Source organism: Ranitomeya variabilis, chromosome 4 (genome assembly GCF_051348905.1).
Source record: "Ranitomeya variabilis isolate aRanVar5 chromosome 4, aRanVar5.hap1, whole genome shotgun sequence".
Taxonomy (NCBI): Eukaryota; Metazoa; Chordata; class Amphibia; order Anura; family Dendrobatidae; genus Ranitomeya; species Ranitomeya variabilis.
In genome coordinates, this window is record NC_135235.1 from 53,330,344 (window position 1) to 53,354,057 (window position 23,714).

Here is a 23,714-nt window from a genome sequence, read left to right on the forward strand (position 1 = left end):
CAGTAAACAGGTTTACAGTGACGGACTGGTACAGAGGGGAGAGGACCCTGTCCTTGCGGACTTACATTCTATGGGATAGTGGGGAAGAGACAGAAGGTAAGGGTGAGGCGGCGGCTCTGGCGGTGGTGAGGCAGGGGCTCTGGTGGTGGTGAGGCAGGGGCTCTGGCGGTGGTGAGGCGGCAGCTCTGGCGGTGGTGAGGCGGCAGCTCTGGCGGTGGTGAGGCGGCAGCTCTGGCGGTGGTGAGGCGGCAGCTCTGGCGGTAGTGAGGCGGCGGCTCTGGCGGTGGTGAGGCAGGGGCTCTGGCGGTGGTGAGGCAGGGGCTCTGGCGGTGGTGAGGCGGCAGCTCTGGCGGTGGTGAGGCAGCAGCTCTGGCGGTAGTGAGGCGGCGGCTCTGGCGGTGGTGAGGCGGCGGCTCTGGCGGTGGTGAGGCAGGGGCTCTGGCGGTGGTGAGGCGGCAGCTCTGGCGGTGGTGAGGCGGCAGCTCTGGCGGTAGTGAGGCGGCGGCTCTGGCGGTGGTGAGGCGGCGGCTCTGGCGGTGGTGAGGCAGGGGCTCTGGCGGTGGTGAGGCGGCAGCTCTGGCGGTGGTGAGGCAGCGGCTCTGGCGGTGGTGAGGCAGGGGCTCTGGCGGTGGTGAGGCAGGGGCTCTGGCGGTGGTGAGGCAGGGGCTCTGGCGGTGGTGAGGCGGCAGCTCTGGCGGTGGTGAGGCGGCGGCTCGGTTATTGCAGGCTGTAGGCTTTCCTGAAGAGATGGGTTTTCAGGTTCCGTCTGAAGGACCCGAGGGTGGTGGATAATCGGACGTGTTGAGGCGTGAAATTCCAGAGGATGGGGGATATTCAGGAGAAATCTTGGAGGCGATTGTGTGAGGAACGAATAAGTGTGGAGGAGAGTAGGAGGTCTTGGGAGGACCGGAGATTGCATCAGGGAAGGTATTGGGAGATTAGTTCAGAGATATAGGGAGGGGACAGGTTGTGGATGGCTTTGTAGATCAGTGTTAGTAGTTTGAACTGGATTCATTGGGGAATCGGGAGCCAGTGGAGGGATTTGCAGAGGGGAGAAGCAGGGGAGTAGTGAGGAGAGAGGTGGATTAGCTGAGCAGCAGAGTTGAGGACAGACTGGAGTGGTGCAAGAGAATTAGCGGGGAGGCCACAGAGGAGGGTGTTGCAGTAATCGAGGCGGGAGATGATAAGAGCATGCACAAGAGTTTTGGTAGATTGTGGGCTGAGGAAGGGACGGATTCTGGCAATATTTTTGAGTTGGAGGCGACAGGAGGTGGCAAGAGCTTGGACGTGAGGTTTGAAGGACAGGAGAGTGTCGAGAGTTACCCTGAGGCAGCGGATTAGCCCCTCTATGTCTGAGAGACAGCCTTTTTGTCTGAGAGCCAGCCTTTTTAGCCCCTCTATGTCTGTGAGCTAGCTTTTTTAGCCTCTCTGTGTCTGAGAGCCAGCCTTTTCAGCCTCTCTATGTCTGAGAGCCAGCCTTTTGAGCCCCTCTGTCTGCAAGCCAGGCTTTTAGCCCCTCTACGTCTGACAGCCAATCTTTGTAGCCCCTCTAGGTCTGAGAGCCAGCCTTTTAAGCTCCCCTGTCTCTTGGCTAAATAAGTTGTGAACATAGGAACCCCTTAATTAACTGAGATTTCCTTAATGCACCACAACAGTGTTATTGCAGAGCTGGAGTGGTGCTACTAATCTAAGTTCCCTGTCCCTAGTCTTATATGTACCAGTTGTCGTGTTCAGCTTTTCCCAGCACTGCTCCTGTCGGTCTCCAGCAGTTAGTGACCTGCTGATTGCTCCAGTGTTTTGTTGGAGCGATCTGGAAGTCACTACTCAATGTAAGTCTATGAGAATCTGAATGAGGTTCTTATAGACTTACATTGAGAGCTTGCGTTTGATACCTATGACTTCGGGTCAGTAGGAAGTTGCGATCACAAGTTGGCGGCACCAGATCGGAGTGGCGCTGGGAAGAGCTGAAGAAGGTGACTAGTAAGAACAGAACTAGGGTTGTGGAACTTAGATTAGTAGAACTTTTTTTTATTGTTTTAAAAGAGAACATAAAAAAGAGCTTTGCATCCCAATCCCGGTTCTAAGTTAAATCTACGTTTTTGTCTGAAAATCACCATTCCAACTAGAAGGAACAAGCTCCTACTTACGATCTCAGCTTCTGAATGTTATAGATGACTGACAACGTCGCGGAGCTCCTGGCTTCTTTAGCTGCCTTAGCGGAATCAATTAATTTGTGATGCACCTTAATGTAAGATAACAATTCATTATTCATTGCCGGCAGAAAACAAACATTAAATGCACTTTGCATGTATAGATCTAATTGACTAGTCACAAGGATAGAGGCGATTTACATAAATGATTAGAGAGAAGCCACATTTCAGCGAGAAATCAAATTTCATTAAACGTCCTGAAAGAAGCATTCGCATTCGCTGACAAAGTCTAAATGCTCATTAGATGAGACCGGAGGAAAGACAATATGACCTATTTTATGCAGATAGTGTTCACGTACCAAAACCTCAGTATAATGCGCAAGTCAGAGCAAGGCCGGCCAAAGCTTCACAGCGATCTGCCCAATCCACACAGCATTAAGGAACAACACTCCCACCCAAAATGGGGAAAAAGAGGAATCATCTTTAAGATGTCGTCTTCCCTTATAGACAATGGCCTCGATTCATCATCGCTGTTTCTCCACTTATTTTGTCCCTTTTTAGTGACTTTAGTATTTGCACCTTATTCTCTGTATGTTTTGAGCCAATTTTTAAATTGTTTCACTTTTTGTAAATCTCGTTTTTCTTTATTCTACCGTTTTATGAATACAGCTCCCATGAAGATTAATGCGTCTGCATCATCACCTACTATAAACTCTGTGTAGTCTGTCCTACCGAGTGCAAAGGAGCAAGATGTTGGGGACAGATCGAAGCGAATAGGATGACAGGATCTGACTACATAGGGTTGTAGAGAGATGTGTCAGAAAAAGGCGAGACGGGGCTTCATAAATAGATTTAGACCCCAATGGACATAGATATGGCTTAAAGGGGTATTCCCATCTCCAAGATCCTGGGCCAATATGTAGTAGGCCTAATAATAATAATTATAGCAGCAAATACCTCCAATTAGAAATGTAGTATAGTTCTTCTGATTCACTATGTTGCTTACCCCATGTGTAGTGCAGTAGTTTATGTATTCATGGCTGCGACCACTCATATGGTGACAGTTAGTTGTTAGTGGTCGTAACCATGGATACCTAAGCCACTGCAATGCCCTGCACATGGGGTAAGCAACATAGCGAATCAGAAGAACTATAATACATTTCTAATTTAAGTTATTTGTTAATATTATTATTACTACACCTACTACATATTGGGATAGGATCTTGTAGATGGGAATACCCTTTTATATATGAGTCCCACTCACATCTGGATGGAAAAGAATAACGTAGTGGCCATGCATGTGCAAAGTTTTCTCCTTTACGCCTCTATATGAGTAACCGAAACGATGGAGCAAGCATGGCCGGCCACTGCTCCATTCACATTCAGAGCCTAGCACCTACAATTTGGTCTTTAACAGTCCATTGCTATTGTACAGATGAGCTGGTCAGTGCAACTGTGCAAAATAAGACAGCACCCCAAAGTGGTAAAGAAAAGAGAGAGCAGGAAAGAGCAGTCAATGTCTGCTGATGAGCGCACGGTACATGCAGATCCTCCGCCATTCAGCTTTTGTGTGACGCGTTCCAAGAGTGTTTAACAAAAAATTAATATTTGATGCCATGCGCTATTTCAAAAGGAATCTGTCAGCAGGTTATGCTATGCAACCTAAGAGCAGCATGATTTAGGGACAAAGTCCCTGATTCCAGTGTTGTGTCACTTACTGGGCTACTCAGTACGGTTTAGCTAGACTCCTTGTTTTCTCAGTTGTAGATGTAGAACTACTCAGATTGCTAAACTGTGTATAACTCCACCCAAAAAGGATTGATTGGCAGCTTCCTGTGTGCACTGTGTATTGTGAGCAAGCTGCCAATCAGTGGTGGGGGCGGGGTTACACAGATTAGCCTGACTGCTGTGCACGTGAGCTCTAGTCTGGCAGTGATAATAAAGCACTAAATGAATTAAAACTACAGCACACAGGTCAGTAAGTGACACATCCCTGGATTCTGGCTCTCTTGCCCTAAATTATGCTGCTCTCGGATTGAATAGCAAAAACCTGATGACAGATTCTCTTTAATACACAATTTGGATATAATGTCTCCATAAGTTAAAGAGAGCATGGCTACTTCCACATAGGACTGATAAGCAGGGGATATTCTGCTTCCCATTTGTGAGTGGGAAATCAGCTGTACATTAGAGTATCGGCAAAACAGATTGGATGTTAATTAATCTCATCCATATGCTTCAGAGAAAATCCACACTGTCCTGCGCTGTGGATTTACAATCTGCGAGATGTCAATTTATGCTGTGAATTTTCATCACCAGGTAAAATCTGCAGCACTTCCCCAACAAAATCGTGAGCGCTTTTTGCAGATTTGCAGTGAGGACAAGGCTCTGTTCACACCTGCTTTTGGGACATTATGAAAAGGCATATAGAAATAATTTCCAAAATGGATGGGTTGCATGAATAATGCAAGAGGTTGTCAAGGGACCCCACTGATTATTATGGGGTCTGAGTTCTGTTATTTGTCAGTCTTTAGAAGGGAAGAAAAAACCTCTTAATAATGGGGGTTTTCTTCCGTTCTAAAAACCTACACATAACAGAACCCAGACAGATCTCAGAAGAATCAGCGGGGTCCCTCTGTTTTTGTTTGCATCAGTTACTGTATGACTATAGAACAGAGGTGTGAACAGAGCCTGAACAGAGGTGTGAACAGAGGTGGGAACAGAGGTGTGAACAGGGGTGTGAACAGAGCCTGAACAGAGGTGTGCACAGAGGTGTGCACAGAGCCTGAACAGAGGTGTGCACAGAGCCTGAACAGAGGTGTGCACAGAGCCTGAACCGAGGTGTGAGCAGAGCCTGAACCGAGGTGTGAACAGAGCCTGAACCGAGGTGTGAACAGAGGTGTGAACAGAGCCTGAACAGAGGTGTGAACAGAGCCTGAACAGAGGTGTGAACAGAGCCTGAACAGAGGTGTGAACAGAGCCTGAACAGAGGTGTGCACAGAGGTGTGCACAGAGCCTGAACAGAGGTGTGCACAGAGCCTGAACCGAGGTGTGAACAGAGCCTGAACCGAGGTGTGAACAGAGCCTGAACAGAGGTGTGAACAGAGCCTGAACAGAGGTGTGAACAGAGGTGTGAACAGAGCCTGAACAGAGGTGTGAACAGAGGTGTGAACAGAGCCTGAACAGAGCCTGAACAGAGCCTGAACAGAGCCTGAACCGAGGTGTGAACAGAGCCTGAACCGAGGTGTGAACAGAGAACAGAGGTGTGAACAGAACCTGAACAGAGGTGTGAAAAGAGGTGTGAACTGTGAACAAAGGTGTGAACAGAGGTGTGAACAGAGGTGTGAACAGAGAACAGAGGTGTGAACAGAGGTGTGAACAGAGGTGTGAACTGTGAACAGAGGTGTGAACAGAGGTGTGAACAGAGGTGTGAACTGTGAACAGAGGTGTGAACAGAGGTGTGAACAGAGAACGGAGGTGTGAAGGAGGTGTGAACGGAGGTGTGAACGGAGGTGTGAACGGAGGTGTGAACAGAGGTGTGAACAGAGGTGTGAACAGAGAACAGAGGTGTGAACAGAGGTGTGAACAGAGGTGTGAACTGTGAACAGAGGTGTGAACAGAGGTGTGAACAGAGAACGGAGGTGTGAAGGAGGTGTGAAGGAGGTGTGAACGGAGGTGTGAACAGAGGTGTGAACAGAGGTGTGAACAGAGGTGTGAACAGAGGTGTGAACAGAGAACAGAGGTGTGAACAGAGAACAGAGGTGTGAACAGAGGTGTGAACAGAGAACAGAGGTGTGAACAGAGAACAGAGGTGTGAACAGAGGTGTGAACAGAGAACAGAGGTGTGAACAGAGAACAGTGGTGTGAACAGAGCCTGAACAGAGATGTGAACAGAGCCTGAATAGAGGTGTGAACAGAGCCTGAATAGAGGTGTGAACAGAGGTGTGAACAGAGAACAGAGCCTGAACAGAGCCTGAACAGCGGTGTGAACAGAGCCCAACACCCTCTCTTAGGGCTCATGCACATGTCAATACAAATCAGTCCGGACATGGACCGCAATGCAAGGACTGGCCGCACTCTCCCAACCCGAGGGTCACAAACACACCACGTAGAATACAGGGATCGTGCACTTACCATTTTGGCAAAGAGAACAGGGTATTTCTGGGGTACATGGACTTTAATGAATTCACTAGCCATGATAGCACACTCAGAAGCTTCCTTCAATTTTTGGGCATCCAAACAACTTTCCAGCAACTCTCTAAAAAAAAGTAAAAATTAAAAAATGCAAAACTGTAAACATCCATGAATTACCAAAGACACTAAGGCCCTGAAATGCCCCGAGTCACACACTGTCTCTATAGAGACGTGGCTGTAATGTATTTCAAAGAGCCACCAAAAGCCATAGGGGTTGTGTGTAAAGCATGAGATGGAGCCACAGAAAGGAGACAATCCGGGATAAGGAGGACTCACAGCATCAGGTCCGCTCTCCAGGTCTTATCGGCATCATCGATGTCACCCAATGACTGAACAATACTAACGAGGCTGGGAATAAGGAGATGGCGACTTCCAGGCTTCAGCAAAGGACGCACGGTTTGCAGGTACAAGACAGAGGCATTATACACAAGGAAGTGATACCTGTGTGTGCAAAAAATAATAAGAACCACATTAATCTGGGGGCGACTGTCATAGCTCAAAACTTACGGTATATAAGAAATCTCAGGTCCTCCCACCAACAAGATTTCATTTATCACCTAAATCACAAGAAAACCGTCCTGTGCCTACATGTGAATGGAGCATTAATGCACGTGTCACCACTGCTCCATTGACTTCTATGGGAGCAGTAATGTTCATGCATGACCACTGCTTCATTCACTTGTGTGGGAGTGGTAATGCACATGTGACCACTGCTTCATTCACTTCTATGGGAGTGGTAATGCACATGTGTGATCACTGCTCCATTCTTCTGATCTGGGACCAGAGGGCATGTATGAGTTATACTTACTTCAGTTAAATGTACATGTATTTAGCAAAAAAAAAAGTGACGTTAGGCCCCCTTATTTTTAATAACCAGCTAGGGGAAAGCAAACAACTGGGGGCTGAAATTAATAGAAATTCAGAAAGAACATGTCATTGTTCAAAACGCGTAGCCTGCTGCCACTTATCCCCATGTGAACCATGTAACATAGTTACATAGTTATTAAGGTTGAAGGAAGACTTTAAGTCCATCTAGTTCAACCCATAGCCTAACCTAACATGCCCTAACATGTTGATCCAGAGGAAGGCATAAAAAACCCATGTGGTAAGAGTAAGCTCCACCTTGGGGAAAAAAATTCCTTCCCGACTCCACTTACGGCAATCGGACTAGTTCCCTGGATCAACGCCCTATCAAGGAATCTAGTGTATATACCCTGTAACATTATACTTTTCCAGAAAGGTATCCAGTCCCCTCTTAAATTTAAATAACGAATCACTCATTACAACGTCATACGGCAGAGAGTTCCATAGTCTCACTGCTCTTACAGTAAAGAATCCGCGTCTGTTATTATGCTTAAACCTTCTTTCCTCCAGACGTAGAGGATGCCCCCTTGTCCCTGTCTCAGGTCTGTGATTAAAAAGATCATCAGAAAGGTCTTTGTACTGTCCCCTCATATATTTATACATTAACATAAGATCACCCCTTAGCCTTCGTTTTTTCAAACTAAATAGCCCCAAGTGTAATAACCTATCTTGGTATTGCAGACCCCCCAGTCCTCTAATAACCTTGGTCGCTCTTCTCTGCACCTGCATTGGACTTTGCACTTTATTCTCAATAAATTTGGATATCTTTTTGGAAGCTAGATTTTTTTTCTCCTTTTGCTCGCTTCGCTGATATTAATAGGCTGGGAAGGTCCATGGATATTGGCCAGCCCTCAGCCACCCCAGAAATGGCGCATCTATTAGATATGCCAATTCTGGCGCATAGCCTCAGCTCTTCTGATTGCTTTGGAGCGATGGCAATCGGAGTAAAAGAATTGTGGGGTTGATGTCAGCAATTGGCGCCGACATCAAGCTCAGGGATAAGTAATGGAGAGGTGTCTGTCAGACACCCCCACTACTAAACTTGTAGTAAAAAAAATAAATATACATACAAAAAAAAATCCTTTATTTGTAAAAATCAGTCCTAGAATTTCCCTATTTCACCCATTTATTAAAAATACTAAAATCCAAGCTGGTTCGTCGTAGTCCCCATGGAAGTGCCGCGACGATCCACGGTCAGTGTACGGAGCCCTGTTCAAAGAATGAAGCTCCATAGACTGGAGCAGCAGCCACTGCCGAGTCTCACACTGTACTCCGCGAGAACCCAGCTGCTGCGCCGTCAGTAAGGTTACCGCAGTTCACACTCGCCTGGTCTCACACTGTACTCCGTGAGAACACAGCTGCTCCGACGAGCGGTGCCGTCAGTAAGGTTACCGCAGTTCACACTCGCCTGGTCTCACACTGTACTCCGCGAGAACCCAGCTGCTCCGACGAGCAGTGCCGTCAGTAAGGTTACCGCAGTTCACACTGCCGAGTCTCACACTGTACTCCGCGAGAACCCAGCTGCTGCGCCGTCAGTAAGGTTACCGCAGTTCACACTCGCCGGGTCTCACACTGTGCAGCGCGAGAGACCTAGAATGATGAGCTGCGACGTAACCGCTCATCATTCCAGCTCTTTACTCTGTGTGATTCGGCATTATAAGACCAGCCCGCAGCTGTCTGCTTTCTCTTAGCTGGTTATTAAAAATAAGGGGGACTCCATGCCTGGAAAAAAATGAACATATCCAAGTGCAGGTCACACCATCAGCCCCATAGATTATATAATGAGTATGTGTAAGTGTCACCAGTACATGTAAAAACGGTCACCACGCGTACTGGAGACACCGACATGTGAAGGCCTAGCACCGTGACAGCTGCTCCTCACACCGTGTACAGAATTATCAAGCAAGTGTGTATTTTGACCATATCATCATTTTTATGCAGATTTTCCAACTCTGCGCTGTATAAACTTGATGCTTATTGGATGAAGCAGATCAGGTGATGTGTACTTGTGTAATGAGGGAAGGTGAGGCCTTAGGATACCTTTTCTCAAGGTGTGCAGAATTATCGGTCAGCTTGTTTCCCTTAAGCAAAATGGGCCAAAAAAAGAGATTTCACAGACTCTGAAACGTCACAAGTTGTTACCAGTCTTACTGAAGGATCAGGCACTCTTGTAATTGTAAGATTTTGGGGCGTGATCACAGAACCAGGAAAAGTCTTGTTGTAAATAGTCACCAAGGTCACAGAAAACGTGTCGAGGAAAAGAAGATCCACATTAACTGCTAAAGAATTGAGAAGAATCAGATGTGAAGTGACATGGAAGCCATTATCCTCCTGTGCTGTCATATTCCAGAGCTGCCACCTCCCTGGAGGCCCAGAAGTACAAGGTGCTCAATGCTCAGAGACACGGCCAAGGTGAGGAGGCTGCATTCATGACCTCCACGTAACAAGACACAGAAGTGGAACCGTCAAGACTGGGCCAAGAAATATCTGAGGACAGGTTTATCAGAGGATTTATAGACTGATGAGATGAGAGTGACTCTTGACCAGATGGATGGGTCGGTGGCACCAGATGGATGGGTCGGTGGCACCAGATGGATGGGTTGGTGGATGGATCAGTAACGGGCACAGACTTCCACTAAGATGCCAGTAAGGTGGAGGTCGCCACGGTTATGGGCTGGGATTACTAAAGATGAGCAAGTTAGATCTTTTGAAGACACTTTCTTCAAACCAATACAGGAAAAAGTCTGCATCTTTCAAGAAAGTCAGGATTTTTCTACAGGACATTGCTCCATCGCAACATCAAAGTCTCCACTGCTCGGCTGCCATTAAAGGCCTTCAAGATGAAAGAATAATGACCCGGCACCTTCCTCACCGGACGTAAACCCTATAGAGAACTTCTGGGTCCTTCTTAACCCTAAGATTTATGGTGAAGGAGAACAGTCACCTCTCTGATCAGTGTCTGGAGGATGTGGTTTGTGCTGCTCAAAAAGTTGATCGTCAACATATTAAGAAACCGTCAGACTCCGTTGATGGAAGGTTTATGACTTATTGAGAAGAACTGGGCTATATTGGTTACTGATATTTTTATGGAAATGTCACATATGTATTTTTGTACATTTTGAGCTGTTTGGTTATTCTCTCTTTAACAGATTAAAATTATCAAGAAAGGAAAATTTACATTTTTCATTTAGTTGCCTAATAATTCTCTTAAGACAAATCCTCCCTTTTACTTTCTTAAATATTCACGTTTAAGGTTTAGTAACCTTTTGGATTCAACCCTGTAGTTGTTCAATAACAAAATTAATCATGAAAAATACTAATTGCCCAAGAATCTGGCACAGTGTGGGGGTCTCATGACTTATTGACACTTTTGTAGCTGTATGTAAACCCTTTCACTGCCAGGTTGTTCACTACAGCAGCATTTAAAGGAGTTCTCCACTACTAAAACAACTCTTCTCATTGTGATTGTTTGCCCTGGTTAAAATAAACATCCTTAGGCAACTGTCACACTTGCAACTGCAGCGCGAGTCTCTCGCCTCAATACCCGGCACTCGGGACCGGAGTGTGCTGCATGTATTTCTATGTAGCCGCACGCTCCGTTCCCGAGTGCCAGCGGCAGTGTCGGGTATTGAGGCGAGAGACTTGCGCGACTTTCTTGCATTGCAGTTGCAAGTGTGACACCCGCCTTATACTCGCCTCCTGTCCCGGCGCCGTTCCAGTGGTGTCGGCACTCGTGTTCCCAGGGGATAACATTGTTATATCAGATGAGCCTGGGGCCCAATCAATGCTTGCATCACTGTCCCCACCTTCGGACATATAAGTGATTGTAGTGATTGGACAGCAATGTGAGTGCCGACACCACTGGAACAGCGCCGATACGGAAGGTGAGTATAAGTGTTTTTATATTAATGGGGGCAAACATTCAGAATGAAAAGGGGTTGTCCTACTGGTGGAAAACCCCTTTAAGGGATCATTTTCATGTAGTCTCGACCCAGCCTGACATGTCACAGGTTAAAGTTAGAGTCGGTGACGTACATGGTCTCAGAATGACACTGTGCTATGAACTATCACAACCCCGCTCCGCTCTTACCTCTGCTGCTGTTTCGCAAAATCGATTGTCTTGAGATAATACGCCACTGACTTCTCTAGGTCTCTCTAGAAGAAAAGAAAAAAGGTCACCGTGATGCACAAAGGTGATCACAAACAGCTGAACACGTAAGGATAATATGTGATAGAATATAATGATAATGTACTGGGGATAATATACTATGATGACCTACAAACAGCACAAACAGAAGCAGAAGGGCTGAGATTCTCAGTGCAGTATCGTCCAGCTTGATACTCTGCAATTAAAGGGGTTGTCCGGTCCAAACTGATAAGTGTGTGATCACTCTGTGGGCTTCTGATCCAGGACCGGAGGGTATGTGCGGAGTGAGGCCACACCCTCTACTTGGCCCCGCCCACTGGACTGCTTCGGTTCAGTACAAGTGTATGAAAGCTATGCCACGCCCACTGGCTGGGAAGATGAATAACTGAAACATTCCCTCCGGTCCCAGGTCAGAAACCGTCAAATCCCTGCACTAGGGAGTTCATAATGTAATGTCTTATTTATAAATTAATTAAAACGTTGATTTCTTAGAAGATATAAAGATGCTAATGGACACCAAATTAGAAACACTGCCCTGACTCTTCTGTATGCCCTGTGCAGATGGACCAACTAGACTCTGCTATTGAGAAAAGTGCAGAAGGGTCTAGTCGGCATGTGACCGCAACAATAGAAATACATACATGAGAACCGTGATAGGTGTGCATTGCACACTGTCATGATCTGGCATTCTTCAGTCCCTTAGGGCGATTGCAGACTTTTCTTCTTAGCCCAGCAAACCCCTTTAATACATACATTGGGGTTGTCATTAAGACTGTCGACAAGACAGTCTTAATAAAAGGAGGCGGAGAAGAGGAGCATGCCGCTCAATGAATTCAGTGCCTCTTCTGAACGACGTGCGCCTCCGTACGCCTCCACCAGAAATGTTACTCCAGTCATGGACTTAAGTAGCATTTCTGGAGTACAAAACACTAGCACTGTTAATTAATTTGACAAGCGGGCGTGGCTGCGTCCTGTCACGGCTCCTCCCCAGTTTCCCCCCATTTTAGTGGAGCTGGTTCAAACTGGAGTGAAACCATAAAAAATAAAAAAAATCACAAGATTTTGGCGACTTTTCAAAGCTTTTATGACAGTTTTCTGGCCTATTGTGTATTTTTCAGTTTTTCTATATAGCCACCTATACATTGATTACACTGAGCTCAGTATTTGGACCTTAGCATTTAGTCTTCTCCTTCATCTAATGCCACTCTCATGTTGCATCATTCATTTTTTTAACCATTTAAAGTCCTGATACTTGCACTTTTATAATATAATATTTTGCTATCTAATATTCTTATTGATCTATATTATAATAAGAAAAGGTAACGTGAGAATGGGGAAACATAGGGAAAAAAAATTGGGAAATAATATAATATATAAAATATTGGGAAATAATATAATATTTGCGGGGGTATTCTGGTTTCATTTTTTTGTTACCGGAATTTTTTACTTTTTTTTACTTTTTTCAAAAGTTCTATAAAGTCCAAAAGTGTGACAGATTTATTTATGATGTGTGCCTAATTTTGGCATAAAATAATATAAATCAACTAAGAGGTGGTAAAAGTTAAGGAAAAGTGTCTTACGTGACTATTAAGATGCAAACCTAATACCCAACGTGAATCATTGTGGAAAACTTGGTGCAGCGTTCTCCTGTCTCTCTTAGAATCTGCCCCAAACTGGTGCTATTCTCTCAGACATTGCTGCGCACAGAGCGCTATGGACCACCTACCTCATCATTAGGAGACTTCACGCGGTGTAACTGAGCCTGGCACAGGAACGCCCGTCCTAAAAATTGGTTTGGAGGAGGTTGACTCTTGAAATACATCCGAAGACTTTCTTTGCTCACTGCTGGACTTCCAAGCTGTCAAGTCAAGTAAGAAAACAAAAATTGTTATTTTACCGTTTTTAATATGTAGAGCAATTATTTTACAGCAAAAATACAGATTGTGCAAAAAAAAAAAATGTGCAGCCTGTGGACAAATGAGGAGGAGTGTGGGGGTGAGATCCTAATATCAGACAGCACAGGATCAATAACAGAGACAGCAGGCGCAGCAAAAAACGATAAAGGTCATTATATGAAATTATTACTGACAGCAACAAAATCAAAGAAGCTGCAACGTGCAAAAATGTAAACTACAGAACACTTGATAATAATAGAAACGGATCATTAATTGCACCCATACTAAAAGAAGTAATCCCCCTCCGTAAGGGGGCTTCATATTGCGTCTATGCACCTGTTCATTGGCCCTGGTCATGGTTAATGGCTGAACCCCCCGCAAACGGAATTCAGACACATGCGACGACGGGGCCATAGACTAATCGATGGTGCGCTCTGACGTCCATCATTTTCGGGAATGCACGCTTATAGGAGGCGGACAATCCAACATTGTAGACTGCATCTGGGTGTTCGCCTCCCGTAGGTGTACGCTTCCAAAAATGATGCATGACACAACGCATGTTCGCTCTGCCGTCACCATTAGTCTACGGCCCCGTCAGCCCGTAAGTCCCAATCCTGTCTTGTGCGGGTAATTCGGACCGTAAACACTGATGGGACCACCGAACGGGGGCAGAAACGCAATGTGATAGCACCATTAGAGAATTACTTAATTACATATTACTAGTATGCCTTAGGGCAGAGACAGACTGCCACATTTCTCGTGAACGAATCACATCGTATAAACCTCGTACTGACCGTCGGCTCGCCTGACCTGAGCGTGACAGCTGCATAGTAATCCATCACGCCGTCACGCTCAGGTCAGGAGAGGTGCCGGCCAGTCCGTGCAGTGCGATGCGATTCTCGCACGAGAAATACGGCAGTTTGTCTCTGCCCTTAGGCATAGTACTGGGATAAGACCCCCACGGAATCCGAGAATAAGGGTATGTTCGCATGATGGGTCTTTGCGGCGAACAATACGCACGTTTTTGTTGCATTTTTTTGCAGCGTTTTTACTTGTTTTTTCACCCATTCATTTGAATGGGTGAAAATTGCTAGAGGAACTGACGTGCTGCGTTGCAAAATAATGGAGCAAGTCTCAAAACACATGGAGGGCTCAAAGACGTACCGTAATATCTGACCTGGTCATGATAAATGCCGCCATCACTGTACCTGCAGGTCAGATGCCACTTACTTGGAGGGCTCGCTCGGCACACAGGATATATAAGTCAGAGCTGAACTTTTCTGGTCCATCTTTGGTGGATGCGTCCCTGTTCGCTGCTTTAATTAAGGAGTAAGCCTTGAGGAGGGCATCGGCATCTTGGGAGGTGAGAGAACAGATGTTACTGCACACAATTAGCAGCCAGGATCCCCTCCGATCCCGCTGACAGACAGACACACGGGGCATTGTCAGCTCATTACATCCAAAATTAAAGGGTAGAAAATCAGTTCTGTAATTAAAGTCCGCAGTTATGTAATTGTGCTATTTGTGAGGCGGTAACAAATCCCATTTTCATACTTAATTTTAAGGTACTCTGTGATAGACGAGGAATGTCCTCTGTCTATTTGGCCTTTCTTAGACATCCGTTAATGCGGACGAGAGCTTTCCATGTTTTTCACGAATAGCACTTGTACATACAATAGTGAGTGGGGTCTTGCACATGTCTGAGATCTTTAGGGGAGTTAGCGGCCTCTGAAAAATCGCAGAGACATGTCCGATTTTCGTCCAAATGTTGGCTCAGAATCAGCAATATTTCTCTACAGGGCAATGAAAACAATCACACTGCACTCGGATGGCATCCAAGTGCTGTCTAATTTTCACTGACTGTCACATAGGAAAAGGTGGAGAAACTTTTTCTTGCTTTCCCTATGGATGAGTAAAACTAATCAGACCACCCTCTGATCAAAATTGGCCAATTTTTCTCATATGTGAGATAAACGGACGTCTAACCCAGACAGCAGAATGAATGAGGCAGTGTCTAATTTAGGTGAGAAAAAAGCTTCAAGGTTCCATTTATTCTGCCATAAATGCGACATCTTGACCTGACATACATCTTTTTCATGCTGGAAATGTCGCATTTAAGGCAGAATGAATGGAACCTTGAAGCTTTTTTCACCTAAATTAGACGCTGTCTCTTTCTTCTATTGATTTTCCTAGTGGACCCCTCGGAGCTTCTTTGACGGTGCGCCTATTCTGAGCCTATGTGCTCTTTGTCCTTGTCCAATACCGGAGTCCTGCGAGCCCCCTCTATTTATGTGTCTTACACAGACAGGTCATTGCTATATAGGTGGGCTGTGTAATGCTTCACATGTCCTATGGTGGCGCTGCAGGGGAAATAAACCTTTCTTGCCTATTGCTGCTGTTTTCTGGGGAAGTGAGACACCATCCCAAAAAGGGATTGTCCATGTAGAGCACACAGATAACTGCAGAGGTCACATGAATAACGGAGCCGATATAATACATGCAGTGACCAATGGAGAGATGATGCTGAAAGATTCAAGGGTCATGTAAAATTAGAATACTTTATAACCTCAGCTTGAAAAATGATTTCAAATCAGAAATGTTGGCCTACTGAAATGTATGTTAAGGAATTGCGCTCAATACTTGGTCGTGGCTCCTTTGGCATCAATTACTGCATCAATGCAGCGTGGCATGGAGTCGATCAGCCTGTGGCACTGCTGAGGGGTTATGGAAGCCCAGGTTGCTTTGATAGCAGCCTTCAGCTCGTCTGCATTGTTGGGTCTGGTGTCTCATCTTCCTCTTGACAATATCCATAGATTCTCTATGGGGTTAAGGTCAGGCGAGTTTGCTGCCAGTCAAGCACAGTGATACTGTTGTTTGTAAACCAGGTATTGGTACTTTTGGCAGTGTGGACAGGTGCCAAGTCCTGCTGGAGAATGAAACTTCCATCTCCAAAAAGCTTGTCAGCAGGAGGAAGTATGAAGTGCTCTAAACTTTCCTGGTAGATGGCTGCGCTGACTTTGATAAAACACAGTGGACCTACACCAGCAGATGACATGGCTCCCCAAACCATCACTGATTGTGGAAACTTCACACTAGACCTCAAGCAGCTTGGATTGTGGCCTCTCGATTCATCCTCCAGACTCTGGGACCTTGATTTCCAAATGAAATGCAAAATGTACTTTCATCTGAAAATAATACCTTGGACCACTGAGCAGCAGTCCAGTTCTTTTTCTCCTTGGCCCAGGTAAGACACTGTGGTGGTGTCTATTTGTCATGAGTGGCTTATCACAAGGAATGCGACACTTGTAGCCCATGTCCTGGATATGTGGATTTGTGTGGTGGCTCCTGAAGTAATGACCCCAGCAGCAGTCCACTCTTTGTGAATCTCCCCAAGGTCATTGTGAAGGGAGGGGGAGCTTGTGAGCTGTGACATTGACTGTTGTGATTGGTGTATCTGTGTTACCAGCTATGTGTAGAGGTGCTAACTATCATTGTAATCCTACCTCTGATGATAAGGAAACTGCTGAAAAAAATAGGGAAACTTGGGCCTAAAATAGCCCCAGTGGCCAGAGTGAGAATTACAAGATTACTAATTTTGTTTTTTTTCCAATAAAGATCATAATAATAAAAAAATGTCCAACATTTAAAAAAAAAAAGTAACACAAAAACCTGATTTAAACACTAGGTCAACATTACAGCTTTATGAACAATGTAAAAGGGTTTTTCTGTTTTCTGTAAATATAAGGGGGCAAAAGATAAAGTTTTAAAATAACCAAAGAAATTAGATGTTAGAATAAATGTGCAGGAAACTGGACCAGCAGCCACGTCGGTAATCCATGGCCGTCGGGCGGGAGCCGTTCTGAACGACCCCCTACCTGCCGGAATCTGAGGCTCCTCTTCTGCTTTGCCAAGTAAACAGAAGAGGCGTCGGGGATGCAGACAGGTAGGAGGCGGATCGCAGGGTTCCCGTCCGGCGGCTGCAGAATGCTGACCTGCCCACTGGACCAACCTGTGAATCGATTTGCTCAACCTTACCAGAGTAGCATTACTGACCAGTGGAAACCCCTAACGCTCCAATGTCAACTCTGCCCTCACTGTTTTTTGTCTACAAGCTGCAGCGGTGATGTCCTGCCTATGTCATGTGACTGCTGCAGTCAATCACTGGCCTCAACAGTCAGGCCAGGATAGTTGGCACGTTACCGCTGCAGCCTTGGAGAAAAAAAAAGACCAGACATGGCATTGGAACGTTAAGGACTTCACAGGTGACCGGCGCCACTCTCCCATATCTTATGTCAGCCATGTAAAATGTAAGCAGTTACCTTTCCGATTTTCGGCTGTAGAGAGGAGCTGTCTTATAATTAGATCCATAGTAGTCCAGAACGTCCAGGTAATACATTCAGGAACAATGGGATAAGAATGTTCAGAAGCTGCGGTGGTGACCAGGAGACACCTACATAGGAACAGCAAAGGGAGAGAGCGACACAACATTGGCACTAGAGATGATCAGAGAGACTTGTAGGACCGTGGTCCACCGTCCTTGTCAGTAGTCCCTGGCCCACCGTCCTCGTCAGTAGTCCCTGGCCCACCATCCTCGTCAGTAGTCCCTGGCCCAGCGTCCTCGTCAGTAGTCCCTGGCCCACCGTCCACGTCGGTAGTCCATGGCCCAGCGTCCTCGTCAGTAGTCCCTGGCCCAGCATCCTCGTTGGTAGTCCCTGGCCCAGCGTCCTCGTTGGTAGTCCCTGGCCCAGCGTCCTCGTCGGTAGTCCCTGGCCCAGCGTCCTCGTCGGTAGTCCCTGGCCCAGCGTCCTCGTCGGTAGTCCCTGGCCACCATACCACATCCCTGAGAACGTCCTCCTACCTGCTGGGATCCGATGCCCCTCCTCTGAGTCATAGGCCGCGCACCAAGTCGTGCCTAATCTGAAGAGGCTCCAGGAATTCTGGCAGGTAGGGGGCGCTACACAAGGCTCTGGTCTGGTGACCACATAATACAAGTACGGCGGCTGGAGCAGGATTCTGTGAATCCATTTGATCTTCTCTAATCAGGACAAAAAAGGCACTAAAATGATATCTGGTTGTGCAACCTACAGGCCAAAGACACCGAAGTCATGAAATTGTCCTCCCTAGGTGTGATACAGAGGGAAACAATGAGGGTTAAAAACAGATTTTTCCATCAGGCCCTTCCTCCCTGGGTCATTTTCTCGTACTTTTGTTTTCCCTGCCTTTCTTTCAAGAGGCATATTTTGGTGACATTAGTTGTTGTTTTGAATGAAAAGCAGGAGAAAAAAATCCCATTTGCGGTGAAATTATGAAAAAAATAGATGCTGCTCATTTTTAAAGCTTTCAATGTGCAGCAAAAATGAACTGGCAATGTGATTATTCAGGTCAGTACGATTACAGTGATATCTGATTTTTTTTTTTCTATATTTTAGTGGTTAAAGATCTGACTAGTTCACTGACGTCTCTGGCCGGCTTCTTGCTGCCCTGCTCCAGTTAGACACATATGGCGGAGGCATGTCAATCAAACGCAGTGGGGCGGGGAGAAGCCGGCCGGGGACGCCATCGCACTAGTCAAGTCTCTTCCTATAGTCTCCAAATGGCAACACTAGAGTTTGGATTATTTTCTTTATAGAGTTTACCCTATAGATTAATTAATGTTATATGTTCATAGATTCGGTCTTCTAGAGGTGCAGTGATACCCAATATGTGTATTTTTTCACACTTTGAATGAATTTTTGAATACAGAATGTGATTCAAACTTTTTACATTTTATGAATGATTTTAAAAACGTCTTTTTTTGTTTACTATTTTTTAAGTCTCCCTTGAACCTACAATATTCTGATCTCTTGCATTATATACTGTGATATTACAGATCTGCAATATATCAGTAAATAACATGCTGGGCTTCAAAGGATGAACAAGATGGAAGTGATCGGCCTCCAGTATTAGGGTTTTGGGTGCCAGAATGCGTCTGCACTGACAACATAACCATTTAAATGCCACCATCAGTGACGGACAGCAGCATTTAAATGTTTAAAGAGCAGAGATTGTGTTAGTGACAGGTGCAAGCCAAAAGGCGGACACATAATTGGTGCAACCTGCGCGGCCGCACAGGGGCCCAAGAGGTAAGGGGCCCATTTCTACCTCCAAATCAGGTGCAATTTTGCATTTTTAGGAACTATTGGAATGCAAAGGGCCCATGTATTGTTCTTGCACGGGGCCCTTTTCTGTCTGTGGTTCCAGCTGGATAAGAGAAGCTGAGGCTGCTCCATACACACACTCCCTGATAATGACGTACATGTACGTCGGGGGGCAGGAAGTGGCTGAAGGGTCGTGCCCATCTTTATAGATGGATACTGTCATGTAGTATATGTAGTTACAAGCACTTTTGCAATTTATCATTATCTTTATTTATTTATTTATTATCTTGTCTTTATACAAACAGAAGTGTTTTTTCCATATAAATCGATCAGAAATAAATCGGGGTACAGAGCGACAGCATTAATGGAGGAGGCTGCATCAGACGTCGACACTCGGAGCGCCCCATACAGCCGCCTGCGGGGGCAGCGCGCGGTGCACAACTGGCTATGTGCTGGCGGACGACCTCCGGCTGCAGCGCCTCCGCAGGGGGAAGGAGACAGTGCACAGCTCCTATTCAATGTCCTGCAATGCGTTGTTTGCAGCTGCTGGGGACACTACAACTCCCAGCATTGCATGGCTGCAGACTACTACCCTGTATAGAGATGGCAGAGAGGACTACAACCTGTCTGGTCAGGGCAGCAGATGGCACAGCAGGCACATTACCAGCTCAGCCCAATAACGTCCTGCCAGCAGAAAGAGACAACGTCCCCGGATGTAAAGAGTCGCAGGGCGTGCTGGGCCTTGTAGTTCCGCAGCAGCTGCGGCCCGGCCCGTCAGTGACCAGGGAGAGCTCGGTATATACCGCACTGTACTCACCTCTGCAAGCGCCGCAGCTACAACAAGACTTGTAACCTAGCAACAGGACGCGCAGAACGACCGTCAGCTACGGAAGCCGCACTGGCCCGAAACTAGTGAATTGGCGTTCTCTAGATATCGATGCATAGAGGAAAAGGAAGATAGATCTCTGTGTCAGTTCAGTCTAAAAAGCGTTTCCAGCTAAAAAAAAGTATAAACTTATTAAAAAACAAACAAACATGCAGCTGCATATGAGATAATACGGGAAAAAGGCCATAATTACAACTGGTGCACATACGGCTCGTTGCTTAGGAGACCGACCAGCGACCACCGCTGCTGCCGAGCTTGTAAGGACTGCGCTGAAGCTGGCTGGGATTAGGAGGTGACAGTGCGTACCAGCGATCATGGCCAGGTTCAAAACAGTGCTTACAGGTCCAATAGAAAAGAGCATACAAGTCCTGTGCTGTCTAAAAGTGGTGGTCGGTTTCCAAGGCAACGAGCTGTAAACAAAAGAAAAAAAAGTCAAGAACTGAAAAACTGAACATTTTAAAAAGCAGTAAATTGCAAGAGGGCTTCTTTCTACACATATGCTATGTGAAAATGGGAGTAACCCTTAAATGATTGTGATGTATACAACCTCTGGGACACCCACCGATTCTGAAAATCAAGGTGTCGTGGCGCACAAGGGGTGTTTCCCACTACTTGCTATTAGGTCCTGATTATCAGGGTGATGTGCTGTCGAAAAAGATGATTTTTTTGTGCAGCACAAAAGATCATTTCATCAGATGAATGAGTGTCTTGCTCGTTTGTCGAGTGATCGGCAGCTGGTTAGAATGTATTATTATTATTATTCTGAAAAGAGCGTTCCTGAGAATACTCGATCATGATAATCTTGCAGTGTAAATAAATCTTAAGACCGTAATCATTTTTATAAATACGCTATACAGTTTTGTTTTTTTAGATGCATGCTTAAATGAGGCTGGTGAGAAAACGCCACAATTTGCTGATGGCTGTTGGCCAGCGCTTATTGGTTAATGAATCAGAGACCTCAAATGTGCCCATTGTCACATAATAGTTGTGAGTCTATAGAAATGTAACACCCCAGGTAACTGGTTGTTACAGTGATGTTGCCTTCCTTTCGGGGAGGGCGATATCATGCTTGGAGGCAAGGGGGATTCTCTTTACTAGGTAAGCATCTACATTCAACACATTCTGAATCCAGGCCAGAAGGGGGAGCTCAGGACCTGGATTCAGGAGAGCTTCCCCAACTTTATGTATTCTGGTCTGGAGGAGGAGCTAGTTAGTCTGTTGGAGGGAGAGATAGGAGAAGGATGTCTGGAACAGACAGTGGGGCCGAGCAGCCACGTGGGAGCTGCAACCCCTGGAAAAGGAAGAGATAACCTGAAGGGTTGTATTGTAGTGGAGCTTGAGAGGAAATGGAGCGCCCCCACTGCCGCAGGGCCGAGAGGTACCCGGTACCGGGCCTCTGAGTCTCTTATCTGGGGTTGTCACGGTGGCTAGGCCCGGTCCGTGGCCCTGCCTGTCAGGGGGACGTCCGGTGACAGAGTGGTGAATGATAGATAAGGATGATGATGCGGTGTAGTGCCGGACGCGGATAAATAACGAGGACACCAGGTTGCAGTCTCTTTACCTCTTTACTGAAGATCTCTGGGTCCTCAGTCCGGAATACGGTTAACCAGGCTGCGCAAGTCCGGCCGGTCCAATGGCACCTCCAGAGTTCTCTTTGCAGGTGGAAATCTGTGCCTACCTTCTAGCGCTATGTGTTGCGGTCCTTCCCTGCTGTGCTTACGGAAAGTCCCCACAACTGTTGTGTCTGTTTCTTAAGTTCCCTCACAACTCGATTAGATGATGTTCTGCTAATCCTCCGTCCCTCCCTGATGTTACGGTTAGGACGGCACCCGTTTGACGAGTAGGCTCGGAGCTCTTCCGGGACCCTAGAGTCGCCCCTCTCCACAAGTTGCCCCCCAAGACTGCATAGGTGATTTAGGTGAGACATCCCGCCTGAGACTGACTGTCCTGCCGTAGGTTTGAAGTATTGCCTGAAGCTGTATATAGAAATACTTCCTCGGCGTTCCGGCCACCGGTGGTTTGCGCCTCAGTAGGATGTTGCCTCGGTCTTACAGCACGACTCCTACTGGTATTCTCCTTCTTGCTTTGATCTCGTTTCTCACTCAGCACACTATATCTCGCTTCTGATCCTTCCTTAGGGCACCGCCGCTATGCTGAGCAGGCACGGTCCCTTGACGTTCCTTCCTGTAGCCAGGCCTCTGTCAGGATCCCACCCCTGACAGGGACCCTACCGAATCTTCCCCCACAACACCCTCTGCCACAAGGTGTTGCCTGGTTCCAACCCAGTCAGCTTTCTCTCTCACTTCCTGCCTGACCCCCAGTTTTACCAGTATGTGAGGAGTGGCCTAATGAATAGAACCCTTAGCTCCCCCTGGAGGCCTGGCTGTGAAATGTATTGGTGTCTGTGATACCTGGTCAGATGAACTCCTTCAGTGCCATCAGACGTGCCATGGCTCCCCTTAGTGGCGGAGCCACAGTACTGCAACGACCAGGACTCTGGGGCGCTGCAGAAAGGAGCACAGTGGAAGAGAAGGGGCTCAGAGGGGAATGGCGTCCGGACACCCTCAGAGCCAGAGCGCAGAAACCGGGCACCAGGAGCCCGAGGTCGTGTTGTTCTCCAGGATGCACGGCAGAACCGGAGGGCATAGGACTGTATGTTGATTGCCCACACCAAGTCTGAAGTGAAGCAGTAACCTGAAGAGCCCGGGTCGTGATATAGACCCTATAAATGGCTCACACTGCCCACCTTGCAGACATCTGTCTCAGGACAGGAGAGAGAGGACTTTGCCAGCAAGCTACAAGCTCAGGGACCTCGCCAACTAATGCAAATAGGAAAGGCTTACGGACCTCATCTGGGAGAGGGACCCTCTATTGCTTCCAAGCCGGCCGGACCACAGCTACCCCTGCACTTGGTACCCTGGACTGAGGCTGACTGCTACCATCAGTAAACCAGGTAAAGACTGCAAACCTGTGTCCTGGTTCTTTACTATACCATCCACCACACCATCTGTGCCTTACACCTTGGGAGCCATGGGGACCCCACTTCACCTGTGGGAAGCGTCACCATCTTGCTGCGTAACATCACCCCAGAGGACCCCTTTAAGCAGCGTCGGTCTCTACTGACCGAACACCACAGGTGGCATCACGAACATAGACTTTACAAATCCCCTTAAAGACCTTTCCCATTAATTGGGCGCCCAAGGACACAGACCAGGTCGCAGCCTCCGTGACATCCCCTTTATTATACTTATTATTGTTTATGACAAATTTTGCTCAGAATACTGACATGTTGTTTCCTCTTTTCACAGTTGTAGGTATTGAATCTCCACTGTACTGCATCTTCACCGTGTCACTCCTTCACAATGGATACGTTGATTTCTTAGTCTCCACCCAATATGGTGTGACACACCGCCCCATTTGGAGCAGACCCCTGCTCTTATC

At 46.7% G+C, this 23,714-nt stretch overlaps 1 protein-coding gene across 3 annotated transcripts in view; it reads right to left on the bottom strand.

Moving 5' to 3' along the window:
* The window catches only part of CFAP46 (cilia and flagella associated protein 46), a 254,459-nt gene extending 234,272 nt beyond the window's left edge, over positions 1-20,187 (bottom strand). For 2 of the 3 annotated variants that reach the window (XR_013214466.1, XM_077258532.1), the window contains exons 1-8: positions 18,109-18,354; positions 17,570-17,700; positions 14,481-14,605; positions 13,082-13,213; positions 11,299-11,363; positions 6,621-6,785; positions 6,285-6,408; positions 2,148-2,242 (exon numbers count right to left, since the gene is read on the bottom strand). Coding sequence is in view for 2 of the 3 variants with exons in the window: in XM_077258532.1 (XP_077114647.1) it covers positions 2,148-2,242; positions 6,285-6,408; positions 6,621-6,785; positions 11,299-11,363; positions 13,082-13,213; positions 14,481-14,605; positions 17,570-17,618 (755 nt within the window). In the remaining variant the exon portion in view is untranslated. Of the gene's footprint in view, positions 1-2,147; positions 2,243-6,284; positions 6,409-6,620; positions 6,786-11,298; positions 11,364-13,081; positions 13,214-14,480; positions 14,606-17,569; positions 17,701-18,108; positions 18,355-20,051 lie in introns of those variants that run through there. The other variant, XM_077258533.1, reaches the window with a different exon arrangement.
* Between the last annotated feature and the right edge of the window lie 3,527 nt (positions 20,188-23,714).